Source organism: Uloborus diversus, chromosome 3 (genome assembly GCF_026930045.1).
Source record: "Uloborus diversus isolate 005 chromosome 3, Udiv.v.3.1, whole genome shotgun sequence".
NCBI lineage: Eukaryota > Metazoa > Arthropoda > Arachnida > Araneae > Uloboridae > Uloborus > Uloborus diversus.
In genome coordinates, this window is record NC_072733.1 from 65,333,304 (window position 1) to 65,351,641 (window position 18,338).

Sequence of the window (18,338 nt, forward strand, 5' to 3'; positions counted from 1 at the left end):
ACAAATAGCGAGTTCCGTTTCAGTTTAAACGACTATTCTTGTCCTACGTTTACATGGATAGAAGCAGGAACCTGCTACCTAACCTCCAATATCAGCGAAATCGACCATTATGGCGGTGGTGGTTTGACGGTCTGGGCAGGCATCATGTTGGATAGCCGCACACCCCTCCATGTCTTTGAGAGAGGCTGTGTGACAATTTCCAGGTATAGGGATGTGTTTTTGGAGCTCTATGCTCACCTCTTGAGGGGTGCTGTTAGCCCTGAGTTATTTTTGATGGATGTTAACCCAAGGCCACATACAGCTCTTCTGGTCAATGAATTTCTGGATGGGGAGGATATTCGTTCGATGGATTGGCCGAGCAGATCTCTAGACTCCAATCCTATAGAACATGTCTGGGACGCTCACGAAAGGGCAATAGCAACTCTCAACACCCCTCCGGGGACCATCCATAGCCTGAGAACGTTGTTGTAGAACGAGTGGAAATAATTGCTTAAGGGTCCCATGAACTACTTTATTTCAAGTATGGAGTCACACTGTGAGGCCTATATGTGTGTTAGAGGGGACCATACGTCCTACCAACCCATTTTTTTGTTCAATTTTGCAACGGCTGTTTCATGCCATCCGACTCTAACGAGTTATTTATGATCATGCGTGTGTATTTTAAAGTTTGGATGGTTAATTGTTTTGTATTGTTTCAATGTATGCACATACCAAATTTAATTAAAATCGAACCAGTAGTTCTGGAGATAATTGACCAAATCTGAAATTTCTCTTAATTTCTTACACCAGTGTGTGTATATATATATATATATATATATATATATATATATATATATATATGCGTGTGTGTGTGTGTGTATATATGTATATATATATATGTAAAATGTTTAAAATTTGAAAAGAAAAATAATTAATTGAAGGGCTCAGGGCAAGAATGTGATATGCCATAATGTGAATTTTTCATTAGGCCAATTTCCAACTTATCCATTGTCATGTTCATTTCGAAACAAAAATTTAGCAAAAAGTCACTCCTTGTATCTTGTCACATTTCTGCCCTGAGCCCTTCAATTGATGTTTTGGAAAATTTTGCAAAATCTCAAACCATCGGGGTTTGAACTGACGACCATGCTGGTAAAGAGCACATGTTTTCACTACACTGCTAGACAGGCTGAAAGATAAAATGCTTAAGTAAATTTTAAGCACTTTGAGTCATACATTGCACAGCTATTAAATTTGCATGTGCAGCAAAAAAGCTGTTTAAATTTACTAATTCCTTCAATACACACCTTTGAAGATGTAATTTATACCTAGAAATTTATTTCAACTTTGATTATTATTATTATTATTTTGTGATTTTTTGAAGCTTAAAACTAAGAGCATATTCAGAAAAGCTCTCTTGATACTTTGCTACAGGACACCACTTTTTTAGTACAAGTACTTTAAATGCTTTTTTTGAAATCTTTTTCTTCGTTTCTTTCTTTTTGAGTTTCTTTTACCGAAAAGTAGGCTAACATGAAAAACAAAAGCGTAGTTCTCATCGGTAACCAATTGGTTTGGTTCAGTGAGTTCCATTAAAATATTTTTAGGGAGCTTTATTTTTAGGAGACAATATATAGCATGCATAACTGTTCATTACAAAGTGAAAAGAAACTGCATTCACTAAACACAAAAAACATCTATATAAGAAGCTTTAAGAACATTATTAAATATGACACCAACACCCTAGCCTATGCTACCCCAATACAAGATACCGGTAGCGAAAATGAAAGCAATGTGGCGAAGGTGTATAATGATGTCAGGCCAATTTGTTGGGTTTTTGCGTCCCGTTATATTTAATCAATTTTCTCTCTTTTTTCAATTAAATATTAATCAAGAGAAAGCAAAATTACTTTTCATAATCAGTGAATTATGATTGATTAAAATCACATTAAATATAACGTTTTCCTCACATATGCAAATACCTCATTGAATTTCCTTTGTAAACATGCTTCCATAAAAAGGAATGACAAAACACAATAAAATTCATAAGACATATAAATTTATTATCACAAAGCAATTTGTCACATAATCTTGTGAATTTTATACCATAATTCACATACAATGAGATAGAATTACAAAAAAAATGAGGTAAATGAACATAGTTGTACCTGCGGTCAAAAATTGCAAACAATATTTAATTCATACAATATTGAAGCAATCAAAGAACATAATTATACCTGTAATTCCAAGATTGTAAACAATATTTACTTCAAATAATATAGAAGCAATCATTGTCATGTGTGGTAAATTTGTAGAGAAAACACATACACAAACATTAAACAAACTTATAAAATATATTTCTAGCTTTAAATAAAATATATTAAGAGTATTTTAAAGAAAACTAAAATTTTGCTAGGCATATAAACATGTAACAAAAAATAGTACTCATTTTTTACAATATAAGTATATCTAATATTTTTAAATAAAACTTTACTCACATAAGATGCAAAAAGGCAAATGAAAATGATTTTGAGTATGATTTGCACTAGATATATTGATCTCAATGATATGGTACACTTGGAAATACATAAAAGCATTTTTCATCACAAGCATGAAGTATATACATATGTTTAGAAAAAATTAAAAAATCTGAAGCTCTAGTCTTTGTGTAGATGAACAAAGCCAAATTTGGCAAATAAAAGACGGAAAAAGATTTTGTTACGTATATTCACTATTGACACTGATTAATGATTCTGTCTGTTCATAATCTATGCTGTGAACCCTGAAAAATAATAAATAGCAATTAATACAATACATGATGCAACAAAAGTCTTCATGTACAGTAGACCATCGTTTTACGCAGGGGTTTTGTTAAACGGAAATAAAAACCACATAAATTAAGACTTAATAGTAGTGTTAAAATAGGTTCCGTAGAAGAAAAAGAATATTAAATATTTTATTGTAGTGATAGATAAATATTTATAAAAAATTTTATGTGTATTTATTCCGATACATATTCACAACGTGCATATACAAAACATGAATTAACTTAGTGTTAATAGATCATTTGTCATTGTCAAGGAATGGCTCCAAATTTGCAGTGTGAAAGTTTTTGGTTGTTTGTCAATGATATAGGTATTTTGTAGGTCTTTTGTCACTTCTCTTCTTTCAGTGAGCTCTGTGTGGGTGAGTTTAATAACTATTTCTGGAAAGAGCTCTGGAATCATTCACAAAAAATATCTCCGCTCACCCAAGCTTGCTTATTAGTACTCTAAAATAGTTTCTTATGTGTTATCTGCATTTTCAGGAATTTGGATTTTGAAAGAGGTGAAAATTTGATCTGTTTGCAATGCTGCATCCAAAAAAAAAGTCATCCATGGGAAATAAAATGAAGGTCTCAAATCTTAAACAGTATATAATCAAATTGGCGTAAAATAAACCCACATAAAACAAGGGTCTACTGTAACATTAAACTTACTTATGGACCACAGAAAGAGTGTTTAGTATTTGAATTTATAATTATTGCAGTTTGCTATTAATTTACATTGAATATGTTACAATTTTTAATAAGAACTATGTTTTGTAAGCCCTAAATTTTTTTTTTTAAAAAGTCAATTTCAACCGTTATTGCACCAAAAATCACCCAATAAGATAGACATGCATTCAAATGACACTTCCATGTGATAAAATAACTGAAAGCCAAAGCTTGTGCCAAGTGAAAATTTTAATAGAGGCATATATTTTTTTCAATTGTTTGAATGTTTTTCCCTAAAGTTATAGTATGTTAAAACCTCCTTTGTTTTGAAAAACTGGAAATTAGAGCTGGGCCATGTCTTTCTTTTTAATGCTCCGTTCATCAAAGGATCGCTCATTCTTTAGATCCATTCATTCAACTCGTTCATTTTAATGACTTCATTCATTTAAAAAACTTGCAGGAGATTTATCTGCACAACATACTCACGTATATTCAAAATGTTTCATTAGATCAGTAATATTACTTGGTAGGAATATAACAAAAATTATATAATAGAGTAAGAAAACATGCATATGAAAAATGAATCTAAAAATCTTTATTCAGGTTTAGATGTAAAAAGCAATTATAGTTCATTCTTAAAGATATTTCTCAGTTGTCAATTGGTAAGATATGTTTCCCATTCCAAAAATTGCAAGACCCATTTCAGCATGTCAAAAAATGAAGTTACTAAATTTTACTATATAAACAATAAATAAACTGTTTGTGACATCAGAAAATTTGCAAAATTGAACTGACGTGAAATAGAACACTTATTCTAAATAGAACTATCATACCTCCAAGTAGTCACAGTATGGTCAAAGATAAAATAAAAGAAAAAAAAATTTTGAATGTGTACTTAAGGTTACATTTAAAACTAAATCAATAAAAGTGAGAACTGCCAAAAAAAAAAGGAACAGGCAACAAAAAATACAAATAAAAAAAATGTTATGTTAAATATATGTACGTTAAATATGCATAAACTTAACAACAATATTACAACTATAAAAAGTCTGTTTTTTAAATAAAGACTGGCGTAAGTTTTCGAAACTAACCTTTTTTGACCCTAAAACAAACATCTGGCAACCATGACATCTACCCCAAAAAAAAGAGGTGGGTTCCTTCAAATATTTTTTTTCGGCTACAGCACTGTATACACACATATAGCATTACTAATAGACTGTATAGACCATGTACAACGGAAAAAGTAACAAATATATTGGTAGCTTAGCCAGAGTACCAGATAAATTAATTAAAAAAAAAACTCACCTAAATATTAGGGAGCTTCCAAATTATTCCACAATACCAATGAGAACAGAAAAAAAAACACTTTTTTAAATAGGGGGAAAATTTACGACAGTAATTATCCTTATTAAAAATCTCTGGATATTGAATGTAAAGGAAGCAACTTGGAAGTTGCCAAGCAAGTTAAAAATAAAGCCAAATCAATATAGATGGTAGTTTGGCAAGTCGAAATATTTTTTTAGTTAGGAAATCGTATGTAAGTATGTCCAATTATTTTTTAGTTTTTAGTTCCTCTTTGTTTTTTGAAGTCGGTTCTTATTTATTCGAAAATAATTTTTTTTTCTTTTTAGTGCTGTAAATATGAAACGCTGCACACGAGCGGCTACTGCACGATAAGACAATCCAGCTTCATGTAGGTTGACGATTCTGCCCCATTCAAACTCAGAAATTTGCTCAAATTTTGCTTTCTTTCGACGAAGAGGCATAGTAAAGATTCAGTTAACGTTTACTCTACCATATAACCACTGATAATCATACACGCCTAGCTACAGCCGTCTATTTATATTCGGTTCGATCCGCCGTTTAGAGGGAGCTGCTCAGCATAGGCATGCGATTCCGGTCTGCAATTCTAATCATTTGCATATCATGCCCTACTTTACATTTCCTGCAATTTTCAGCTCACTCGCGTAAGTCCTTCGTGGTGTTGCAATTTTCACAAACAGGAGTGTATTTACAAAAAAAACCTTTCGTTGTTTTAAGTTCATGTTAAGAGAAAATTCTGACATTTCTTGCAAGATAAGGTGAGTTTGGAGCAGAAGAGAAAATTAATTGCAAAGTTAACACTTTCCGGTCCATTTATAAAGAAAAAAAAAAATTCTGTTCGGTAAATGTAAAGACATTATAAAATGTAACTGGAGAGTATTAAAAATCAGAAAAGTATTGTAGGATTGTGTTTCAATACTTCATTTTACGTTCATAAAAATTGCGTAGCAATTCAAAACAGGTATCAGAAACTGCCTGACATCGAGCCGCAATGGCATAGTTTAAATGTTGGATTGAGTCTGATGTAGGACTACAAAGGGCTTAACACTAGAAAGACGGAGGCGGTCATTTTGACCGCAAATAATTTTCAAACGCTCATATTTGCTGCATTTAATTTTCAAACTCTTTTCTCTTTATTGAGTTTTCGTAACTATTTATTAACATCTAACAAAAGTAAATTTTATTTTTTTAAGCTCATTATTACAGTTGCTATTAGTATTTATACCTAGAAAGACTGACGGTGGTCATTTAGACCGCTGTCATTTATACTTCCGGTTTAGTTCACTTTTCTCTTATCAGGTATGTACACTATGGATTTTTTGTTATTTGTCACGGTGAATAGCATTCTTTGTAATTAGTGGGTTTGAGTAGCATTTGCTGATCAAGTGCAGTTATTTGGACCATTAGGAAAATGTGAAACACCTGTTGGTTGGTTGCTTCTTTTTTTTTCTGCTGTTATAGCAGGGGGCAAAGTTGAGAAAGGTTACTTTGAAAAGCATGTGACCGGACACATAATATTATTTTGGTTTTGAAAAAGAATTAATTTATAACAAGTGGATTCTAAAAGCATGTGCTGGAATTATATCGTGCACCAAAACATGTGTTTTGCTTGAAACATAGGCGTTTGTTTCCTTCGAAGTTCTTGAAAGGTTCAGTATAATAATTATCTTTATGATGTAGCAAAGAACAATAAATTCCTGCAACTGTTGCAGGATTTGTCTAAAATTGATTCTGGTTTGGATGTGTAGTCTGAATTACCTGAAAAGGAATACATTCCTAGCGATGAAAATAATAATCTTCATCAGTTGATTGCGATAATTTTTCGAAATCTAGCATCGCAAAAAAGGATAAAGTTTTTATCTGAGAGAAAAAACAAAAACGATGTCAACTGAAATAATGCGGAAATAAAACTATGATTATTTGTTCTGATTGCAAAAAGACAGTTTGTAACTCATGTACAGGCAAAGTGATAAATATGATTATTTGTAAATATTGTAAAGAAGAGTAATGTAAGTAAATTACGATATTTGTGCATTTAAGAAATGAAACACCTGAATAGTTGAAAATACTTGTTAGTGATTACATGCTTAGAAAATGTTCTCTACTTTGTACAATTTTAAACTTTCGCAATATCAATTACTTAAGGTATATATGCTTTTCACTTGATAGAATATAAAATTAAATTTAAAAAAAAACTGTCTCAGACTAATTTACAGGTTGTATTATGATTAAATTGTTAAATGAATTTATAATGCATCAAAACAAATCTTTTCTATGATTAAAAAACCTGAAAATAAATGATTTTCACATTTTTAAGTATAGTTGTCAAAATGACCGCTGGTAGTCTTTCTAGGTAAACAGAAAACTTCGTCTTTCTAGTGTTAATCTATATTCAGAAAAATAAGAAAATTTGTAAACAATTCTGAAGATTTTAATACTATTTCAAACATTTTCAAAATAAATATGATCTATTTTAAACAGTTAAAATATACAAATTCACCTTTGAGTGAATTGCATATTTCATGAAGATAGTGGAGCACAATTTGTCTCCCCCCCCCATCACATTTCTCTTTATATATTGTCACCTCAGAGCAACACTAAGACATCGTCTAATCCCAGGAATAACTCTAAGATATCCTACTGTTGCTCTCAGGCAATGATATACAGTGGAACCCTGATTTAACGAATTCATTGGGATAAAAACTTCTACACGTTAAATTGAGGCTATTCGTAATCTTGGGGTGAGAAAAAAATGAACTTACCTTATCTAAAACCCTAATTAGCAACTGCACAAAACAGGGTGTCTACTCAAAAAAAAAAAAAAAAAGTCAACTTTGCTAACTTTTCCAATTTTCCATACCAGAAACAATTTTTTTCCAGGTGCTTTTTTAAAGGTTAGTTCTGCTGCTATCGCTATTTTTTTTAATGGTTGTATGCACTTATGTGACATTTTATACACATTACGTCTATAATTCATCCCTAAAACAGGCTTTGTTTTTTTGGGAAACTGAGAACTTTTAAGAAAGCACTTCATTAAATTGTAAAACATCAAATCACACAAGAAAAGGGCCATTGGTTTACCAGCTTGGAGTCTTATTAAAAAACCCTGCAATTCTGATGCCACCGAAATAAAGGAACCCAACTTTGTTTCAAAATTTCACTGCACTTTAACATTGATTTTACTGTGTCATAGGTATTTGTATTCGGTTCAACGTTTGCATACTCTGTCTTTTGACTAAGACTTTTGAGTGTGGCAAAATGTCTAAATTCCTCTGTGCAACAGCTGAGCTCTTTACACTTTTTATTCAGCATTCCGTGACTTATTACACACTAGTTAATATGAAATTTTAAAGTACTGAGTAAGTAGATGCTTTACAATTTCCATGATACTTGACTCAAAATAGTTCTCTTTCAACTTAATAGAGAGAAGAAAATACTGTGCCATTTAAAGCCTGCTGCATAAGATATGGTTTTACAGTTTCCAGGCCATGTAAAGCATTTTAAAAAGTAACAGATTTAATGGAAGTGTCATTATCGCCTTTCTGCATCAGGACCAATACTCATTGGTTGCCCTCTTGCCTGTTAAAAATGGCTGATTCCAAGAAAAGTATTTTTCTGCTTCAGACAAGATGCGTGTATCATTTGGAAAACTTCAATATTTCCCCAACTCAATTTAACAAAAAAAAATTTTTTTTGGCTGTTAAAATAATTCATTAATTTGGGGTTTATTATTTGGTAAATAAAGGTTTTCGCCTTCATTTTATTCGGAGAAAAAGAAAAATTTGCGAAATCGCATAATTTGTTAAATAAAGGTTTGTAAGCAGGGTCCGACTGTACTAAGAGCTTCCCAACCTCATAATCTCTCAGAAAAACAAATTGACAATTTGTTCACTAAATTTCAGGTCTGAATTCATTGCTCTTCATAAAATCAGTACAACAGCTAAATACTTATGTGCATTGAGAGTATGCAACTCATTAATAATAGCATTCACACTAGTCCAGAAACAATGATTTTAAAACTTTGTGTAGTAAAAAAATAATACATACCTTTGAGATTTTTTCCAGCATAAACTGACTAACTTGTTTAAACCAATTAGCACAGGATCCCAATTTTCATAATGCGTCAAAAAAGCAACAGCAAAAAATGATAAAAACATTGGCAGTGTTCCCAAAAAGAATGGCAACGGATAGTCAACCTGTGTATGTGATAAAGGTTAATCATTATAAATAACACTTAAACAAAAGAAAAAAATAAAAATTCAAACTAGAACTGATGCATAAAAACTAACTAAAATATTAAGACATCATGAAATGAAGAATCTTCTTTAAATTAATTAGATAGCGCAATGAAAAGAAAAAGAAGTTTTAATGAGCTCATACAAGCATAATCTTATTAAAAATATACTATTGCGGAATCTACTTGCCTTTTTTAAGAAAACATCAAATAAAATTGTCAATGGAATAGTTAAGGACACAGACAATGTAGCTATCAAAGAAGATGTCAAGAAACAGCCCCTGAAACATATAACAAGTTGAAAAAAATATATAAAAAAATAATAATAAATAACATTTTTGTTACATGACACATCCTTTCTAACAGAAAAAACTACAAATTGCTTAATTGATAAAAAAAAGATTTGAATTCCACATTCTTGTTGGAACTTTATATTTTTAAGATAAAAGAAGTAAGTACTTGTGATAAATAGGCGACACTGAGTGTATATTAGCAGTAATTAGTACTAACTAAACATTTCATGTTGAAAAAATTAAAAAAGTTATTAACTTAAAAACCAGTTAAGTTGGTACATTGTCTACCTTTTTCTCATTATTATTATTTAAATGTTAATGAGCATAGCCAGATAACAGCACTTTGGAAACGCCAGAAATAATCTCACGTCAAATTGCCAATATGTAGAACTTTTTTAGTTTAAACAATTATTTTGATGAAGATTTGGCTTTTTAGCTTCTTTTCCTAAAAATGTTTTCAAAAAGATGATAGGCTGCTGCAACACAAAAATGCTAATAAATGAATAAAAATAAATAAATAAATGATTAAATATTGAAAAAAAAAAAAAAACTGAGAATTAGGTATTAAGATGGAAAACTTTGTACCTAACTGTCCTTTCAAATAACTTGTGAAGTAACAGTCTAATTCAAACAAACCACTTTTTGTTCTAAAATTTTACCCAGGACACCACATTACACAAAATACGTTTCGATTTGAGAGCTTTTTTTCTTTAATTTTGACAGTTCAAATAACTCAACATTAGTGTGCTCAAGGAAACCTCGAACTGAAAAGCAGATAGCTTTGAAAATATTTTATGGGAAAGCCTTTTTGATGTGATATACATGGGTCATTCTCCAGAATGTGAAAATTTTCAACAAAAATATTTTTCCATTTCACAAAACCTTTTCTTTTTGTTCTTCTTCATTCTTATGTGAAAGTGTTACGTACTAGAAGTAACCATAAACATAGCTTCGCTAAATTCCAATTATTTTACTCATAAATAAAAAAAAATTAAAATACTTTGTTCATGGAAATTAAAAAAAAGGAAAAAACTTAGAGTGTTTGAAAAAAGAGGACAATTTAATATCAAAGAAGAATGAATAAAACAACACAACGTGTATAATGTACAAATACAGTATTAAAGTAGAGCTAAAAACTCAGCAAACAGCTGTTTCAGGGCTGTCAAATGCAAGCCCCTTCATTTGTGCATAAAAGAAGAATGAAAAGCCCACACAATGTAGACAAATGACAAAAAGATGTTTTGTCGTTTAGTCTACATTGTGTGGGCATTTTGTTCTTTTATGTACTGATGAAGGGACTTGTATTTGACAGCCCCGAAACAGCTGTTTGCTTAGGTTTTAACTCTATTTCAGTCCTATTTTTTTAATACTTTATACACATTGTGTCGTTTTACACATTCCATTGTACAAAGTTTTGGACTGCATTTTAAAAATCACCAAAAAAAGTCATTTTGCTACTTGCAAACAATTGGTTATTTTAATGATTATTGTGAATCTAATATCAATTTATCTTAATTTACGTAGAGCTTAAATTTTAGTTATTCTTTTAATCCAAATTAGTGTTGAAAAATAGTATAGTATAAATATATTTCCAAATTAGTAAATTTGAGAATATACTGGTATTTTATAATTTTGGTAGACTGTCTAAACTTGATGGGGATTTCCCCTCCATCATTTATCCTAATCTTAGAAATAATGACATTGATAAGGTCTGTCACGGAGGTGAGGAATTTTCTATTAATATAGCCCTAATAAATATATTTTTCAGGGAAAGAAATTTTTTCCTTGTTGCTACAATCTGCACATGTTAAGCATATGGACACATGTAACTTCGTTTTTTTGACGTTACTTTACTTCCCTGAAATTCAAGGTCACGGAGGTGAGAGTTACCAATAACCAGACTTGGTTTTTAAAACAAAATCTATCTTCTTGTTTTTCAATGAAAATCTTAAAATTTCTTTACGGCTGAAAATCAACAAGTGGGCTCCCTTGTATCATGGGAAATAAAATTTGATGCCATTACTGCCACCTGTTAATGAGAAATGACATTTTGTGTTTGAGTAATGGATGTGAGAATTTATAGTGTGACGTAATTCTTTATCCTACTAAAACGAACTTAAAAACAATATTAAACATTAAATATACTTAAACAATTAGTATTTGAGACACTTGTGAAAGAAATTATAAAAAAAAAATAAATATATACTTTTGATGAAACAAACTATTAAGAAACATAAACAGTCACACCAGGTGTGTGACATGCCACAAAGGTGAGAATTCACATGCTGTGAACAAAAATATATTAACATAAAAAGTATTATTAAAAAAATATTGGCAATTTGTAATAGATATATTTTTAATGAAATTATGAAACATTGTTAAATGAATAGTTTTTTAAAGTTTTTACCACCAAGACAAGTGAGACAGAAAAGTTACACTTTTTGAAGAATGATCCTCATAGGTCATTCGTCAAAAAGTGTAAATTTTCTGTCACACGCCTCTTTATAGTTTTTGATAAGGGAAGTGTATTATAGGTTTTCTTCAAGGTATTTTTAAATGCCTTTGGCATTATTTTAGCACGTTTGTAGTGTTTCTATGGACAAAACTTTATTTATGTAGGAAGTTCGAAAAAAAAAAAATGCTCTTTATATATTTACTAAGTGTGACATTTATGAAACTGAGGTTAGGTTCTCACCAAGGGATGGAGGTGTATGTGTGTGAGGGGGGGGGGGGGTGGAAAGTGCACTCACACCTACAGGGTATCTGCTACATTTAGAGTTTTGAAATTCATGATCTTCCATGACTTCTGCTCATAACTTTCCATGACTTATAGAATGCAATTTTTCCAGAAAAAAAAAAAAACATTAATTTTTCACAAGAATATCTAAATAAGTGTTTTGTGAAAATTAAATTGCAACCATCTGAGCTATGCTTTGGACATATGTTTCTAAAAATTCAAATTAAAGTGAACGTAACTAGCTCAGCTACTATTATAACTAAAATTATGTACCAATGACTACTGATACACATGAAATAATTAGAGCTTTAACTTAATTATTTTGCTATCAAGGCCATACAGTTATAAATCGTAATAATTTTGAAAATATTTTTTGAGTTCCAATAAATCATACAAAACTTTTTACGTAAAAATTTAAATGTAAACAAATTTTTAATTTTTTCTCTGCAAAATCTGGTTGAACACATAATAATTTTTCAATCAATAAAGTACTGTAAAAAATTTTTAATTGCAAAATTATTTTTCAAAATAAATGAAGCTTTAAACATGCAGCAATAATGGTGTAAAACTACTGGTGAACAGCAACACATTTAATCTTGATTTTTTTTCCTTTTGCATTTTTTAAATACCATAAACTCCCTATTGTCCGCGATTCATCTAACAATCAGGAACATTTATTTTCAGTGTAAAAAGCATATACCAATAGCTGTTTTTTTTGCTGAAAAATTGCAAATTAACTGAGTAGTTTTTGTTTTACTTGTGCTTTCTTCATCGTACATATACTTGTTCTTTATCGATGTTAAGTTCTGTAGTGCAAAAATACAAAACATTTTTACTGTACTGTATATGTTTTCACTGTTTGAGGAAAGTATTATGCATCAATATAGCTAAGTTTTTTTATGAAGGACAATTTTAATTAAGTGAGTTTGACCAAAGAAAAAAGGGGTAACTGTCAGATACAGATACTACTTTAAATGCTTACTTACTATTTGTCCCTGACATTCAAATATCCTTATCAAGTTATGCAAAATAAGCAAATACCACTTTTTTCCCTAAGGCTTTTTTAATATTTTGCATTTACAAATCACCCAAAACTTGAGATTTAGGTAAATTAAATTATTAATGACCACCTGGTGACAATAACTCAATTTTGCTAAAATGCAGATACCACATCTATGCTTAGCACAGCAGCATGTAGGAAGACTTAAGCATAATTTGTTTACTACACATAAGAAAGATTTAATAAATCATTTACCATATGCAATAACTATATCAAAGCAAAACAGGTTTACTTACCACAGCCAAAGTAGTTCTGAAAATACAGTGCCCACCAAGCCGTTGCAGAGCAACAATAACCACTGATGTCTAGATGGCCATTGAAATTCTTCAACTTTAGTATAATGCAGAAAAAGAAAACCAGGCCACATAAACAGCAAATTAAACAAGCCTACAAATCCTGTCAAGAAACAAATCCCAAATGAAGTATATATTATATAAAACTTGCTTCACATAAATATTCTCTTATTTTTAATCATTTAGGAATTCAATCAGGTTTTAAGAAGATGGTTGTTTTACTGATTTTAAAAATAATAAAAACCATTTTTTAACTAATGGGGGGAAGGGCAGTGATTTTTTTTTTTCTCTTATTTTTATAAAGAAAAACAGATAGGTAGAGATGGAAAATGAGTCAGATCAAAGCCACTTCATTGAATGATATCAATTTTTGTTAAATACAGAAAGGGTATGATTTGTGGACACATGTCAAATTCCATTCTATGAAAGAATAGCATGTAAGAGTTCCTCAAGAAAATAATAATTTTATTCCATATTATGTTTTACTTTCATTCAAATTAGTCACAAGTCTTTAAAAAAGGACTCATGGACTGATGCCCTTTACATAACAAGTCAAGTAAGAAGTCATAACAATGTAAATACTTTTTTTTTTACTTAATTTAATTATTTAGGATAAAAAAAATAATTTAAAAACCCCAAAAATAAAGCTTAGTATAAGATTAATCAACTTTATGAAATGCTCCTTGAATTCGTTTTTGCTCATACAGTTTCAATTTGATAATAGATTAATGTATAAGAAAATCAGAAATGAAAAATATAAAATGCAAAAAAAAAGTCTCCTATACATAAAATTACCCATCTTCATTAAATTTTTCTCATAGAGAAGCATTGCATTTTCTATCTTTTTCTTGTTAAGTTTTGAAGGGTCAGTAATTCTTCTAGAGGAGGGCAATTTGATGACATCACAGGAACTTCAAAAACAAACTAATAATTTAACCAAAGAACAAGGGAAGAGAAAAAAAAAAAATTAGCAATATTTCCACAGAAGGGCTATTTTGATGGTGATAATTAAATCACTCTCTCTCCCCCCCTCTCTCTAAATACACACAGTGGCTTTACTACGGAGGGGGTGAAGGTTGTTTTAGCCAGATGTCATCCTTTTGGGAGGGGGTGATACCCAAAATGGGTTTATGAGTTGATGAAAAATATAAATATCGCAATTCTGAAATTTTTTTTTTACAATATTTCAAATTATATTTAATACATGAAGATGAAAAATAGCAGCATCACTAATTCTGTTTGTGCTTGGTGAGTCACTGGTGTGATTCCTACAAATGGATTTTAGAGTTTATAAAAAAAACATAAATACTCTTCTAAAATGTTCTCCCAATATTTTTAATTATAATTAATCTATCAAACGCTGTCATCACTACGGGTGGCTTTTGCACTGGGTGACACCAAAATTTGTTTTAGAGTTATTAAATAAATGAAAAATTTTGCATTTAGAAATGTTTTTCCCAAAATTTTAAATAATGTTTAATTTATCACACTTCATTTATTTTATTTTTCATACTAAGTTCATTATACATCTGCTCTAAAAATAACTTTCTTGCATTTGTTTTCGTTGAATTTACAATTCTTCTCTTCAGAGACCAAAGAATAAAAGTTTAAAAGCCTACATCTCTGATGAATGTTTTCATTACATGAAAAATGAAGCACAAGGAAAGAAAACCCTGATGTTTTTGACCATTTTACTTTGAAAATATTAGGTTTTTCAAAAAGTCAAACAGTTCTGCCAAAAAAGTAAGATCATGTAGCACCCATAAACAAATAAAAATGATAGAAATTACTAGCATGTATGAATGAAATCTAATTTTTTTTAAAAAAAGAAACATTCTGAAAAACAGAAGAACTATTTTCAACCCAACTGGAGTGCATAATCGCCTAGGCAAACTTTTACATTGTATGGATTCATAATTAAAATTTGCAGGAAACCTAAAATTTGGCTTTCCTCACAAACCGAAAAAAAAAAAAAGTTGCTTCTGACAGTTTTAATTAATATCCTGTTTGACTCTTCTTTTCCAGGTGATTCAGGGGGGGGAGGGGGGCCGCCATAACAAACTACTGCACCAGGTGTCACCCATGCTAGGTGCTCCACTAGGTATGTACCTTCCACGCCAGAGTTAAATAACCAATCACAGATGGCAGGTGGCAGCACAGTGCAGTTGAGCATATATAAAGGGTGTGTGAGGGCTTCAGAAAACATTTCAATCGTTGGCGTAATGCAGAAACGAAGCGATTTATCCGACGTCCAAAAGGGCATGATCATTGGCTTTTGGGCCAAGGGTGGAAGCATTTCCGAAGCGGCTGAGTTTGTGAACTGTTCGCGTGCCGCCGTGGTAAAAGTGTACCGTGCATGGCAAAATGGGACTGTCCAGAATCAGCGACGTGGCAAATGTGGTGCACCACAGGTCATAGATGACAGAGGCGAACGACGGTTGCGGATATGCGTTCGGGCAGATAGACGGGCTACCGTTGAGCAACTGACCGCCAAAATGAACCAAGGCGCTACCAAAAGTGTCTCCCAAACTACTATTCAGCGAAAATTGCTGCGTCTGGGCCTCCGAAGCAGACGCCTGGTTCGTGCACCTATGCTGACTGCTGTTCATCGACGACGAAGGCTAGAATTTGCACGCCAGTACAGCAGCTGGACGTCCACTAAGTGGCGACAGGTAGCGTTTTCAGATGAATCGCGTTTTATGCTCCATCGGGCAGATGGACGTTGGCGTATAAGGCGTGAAACCTTTGAAAGGAACCGCCCTGCAACCATTGCCGGAAGGGTCCAAGCTGGAGGCGGGAGCATTATGGTCTGGGGAATGTTTCTCTGGCATTCTCTGGGTTCACTGATCATTGTGGAAGGCACGATGGATCAATACAAGTATGTATCTGTCCTTGCGGGCCATGTCCACCTCTACATGCGCATTATTTTTCCTCAAGATGATGGCATCTTCCAGCAGGACAATGCATGGTGCCATACAGCTGCCAGTATACGTGCGTGGTTCGAAGAGCACCAGGATGAGTTTACTATCCTCACCTGGCCAGCAAACTCACCTGACTTAAACCCAATCGAGCATCTGTGGGATCATCTCGATCGAGTTGTTCATGCCATGGATCCTCAACCGCGTAATCTAGGGCAGCTGGCCACGGCATTAGAGTTGGCATGGCTCAACATCCCAGAGAACACCTTCAGGGACCTAAGTGACTCTCTTACTGCATGTCTTGCAGCAGTCCGCTCTGCGAAAGGTGGTTATTCTGGCTTTTGACAGAGGGTCACATTAATGTGACTGGACTGTGTATATATATATATATGCTAAGAAACATTAACATAAACTGTATTGTTAACCTTGACAATTAAAACAAATTAAATTAAATGAAGCTTCAGAACTCAGTTCAATAGGCGCCATAGGCAGCACTTTGATACTAGTAGACAATAAATTTACTAGCAATATAAAATTTGAACAAGTAGGAACGAAAATTTGAAAAAAATACTAAAACACCCTGGGGCCTCATCAGGGGATTCTGATCCTGATGAAGCCCCAGGATGTTTTGGGATTCTGTGGTTCAAGCTTTCATTCTTACCTGTTGAAATTTTATATTGCTAGTAAAAATATATATTTTTTCATGTATAACAGTGAGCCTGCTCAAGTCTGTTGTCACTCCAATAAATTTCTGAAAAGGAAGAGCTTATTACAAAAGTAGGATCCAGGTATAGTAAAGTTGTGAACACAATGAATTTGCTTACAGTGCTGTCTTGCTACAAAATTTAGGGATACTAGTCTTATCTCAAAAACTGCATGAGATACTTGAAAAATCAACCACAAAGTTGATCAGAATGATCAAGTGAAGAAAGGATTGACATCTTCTATACAGTAATGTTAAAAAATATACGCTTAAAACTTATTCCAGAAAAAAGGCATCAGATACGATAATTGCTTGAAATGGGTATGTGCACTTACACAAACAGTACAGGAATTTTGAAGCTCTATAATGAACACATACATCAGCATGTCACCTTTCAGGATGTACAATACGCAGTGGGTATTTCAGTCCTGTGTCCACATGTGTACTTGTGCAGAAATACAGCATTTTAAATATTACAACTAGATGAGCCCTATTTCCAGTAAGCACAGTTGTGTTCACCACAATTAACACTAGAAAGACGGAAGCGGTCATTTTGACCGCAAACGATTTTCAAATGCTCATATTTGTTGCGTTTAGTTTTCAAACTCTTTTTCCTTCATTGACTTTTCCTAATTATTTATTAAGATCTTACAACAGTAGTTTCTTCTTCTTTAGGATTATTATTATAGTCGCCATAAATGTTTATACCTAGAAAGACTCACTACGGTCATTTTGACCGCTAGTGAACCTTTCTTTATGCATCCGTTTTCTTCTTTTCTCTTATCAGTTGTGTGTACTATGGACTATTGTTAATTGTCAGGGTGAGTAATGTTCTTTTGAGCTTGAGTAGTACCTGCTGGTCAGGTTTAATTCTTTGAACATTTAGGAAAATGCGAAATGCCTGCTGGTTTCATGGTTTCAGTTTTCTGCTATCTGCACAGAGGGGAAAGTTGAGAAAGGTAAATTTGAAAAGCATGTAACTGGACACGTGAAACTACTTTCGGTCAAAAAAGAAGTAAATATAAACAGGTGAATTCCAAAAATGTTTGCTGGAATTCTTTTGTGCACCAAAACATGTGCTTTGCTTGAAGCATTGACGTTTATTTTCTTCGATGATAATGAAGTTCTCAGTCACATAATTATCTTCATAATGTAGAAAAGAACCGTTGACAAGCAAAACTTAGAGGAACATTAATTCCTGAAACTGTTGCAGATTTATCTAAAACAGATTATGGTTCGAATGAACAGTGTGACTTATCTAAAGGGAAATATATTCCTAGCGATGAGAATAGTTCGCGTTCATGAGATTATTGCGAATACTTT

The 18,338-nt window shown here is 32.1% G+C and overlaps 1 protein-coding gene across 2 annotated transcripts in view; it reads right to left on the reverse strand.

Moving 5' to 3' along the window:
* Positions 1–2,052: 2,052 nt before the first annotated feature.
* The window catches only part of LOC129218339 (solute carrier family 35 member F5-like), an 87,719-nt gene continuing 71,433 nt past the window's right edge, over positions 2,053–18,338 (reverse strand). For both annotated transcript variants that reach the window (XM_054852578.1, XM_054852579.1), the window contains exons 10-13: positions 13,338–13,497; positions 9,202–9,292; positions 8,825–8,973; positions 2,053–2,761 (exon numbers count right to left, since the gene is read on the reverse strand). In XM_054852578.1, the coding sequence (XP_054708553.1) occupies positions 2,698–2,761; positions 8,825–8,973; positions 9,202–9,292; positions 13,338–13,497 (464 nt within the window). In that variant the 3' untranslated portion in view covers positions 2,053–2,697. The remainder of the gene's footprint in view (positions 2,762–8,824; positions 8,974–9,201; positions 9,293–13,337; positions 13,498–18,338) is intronic.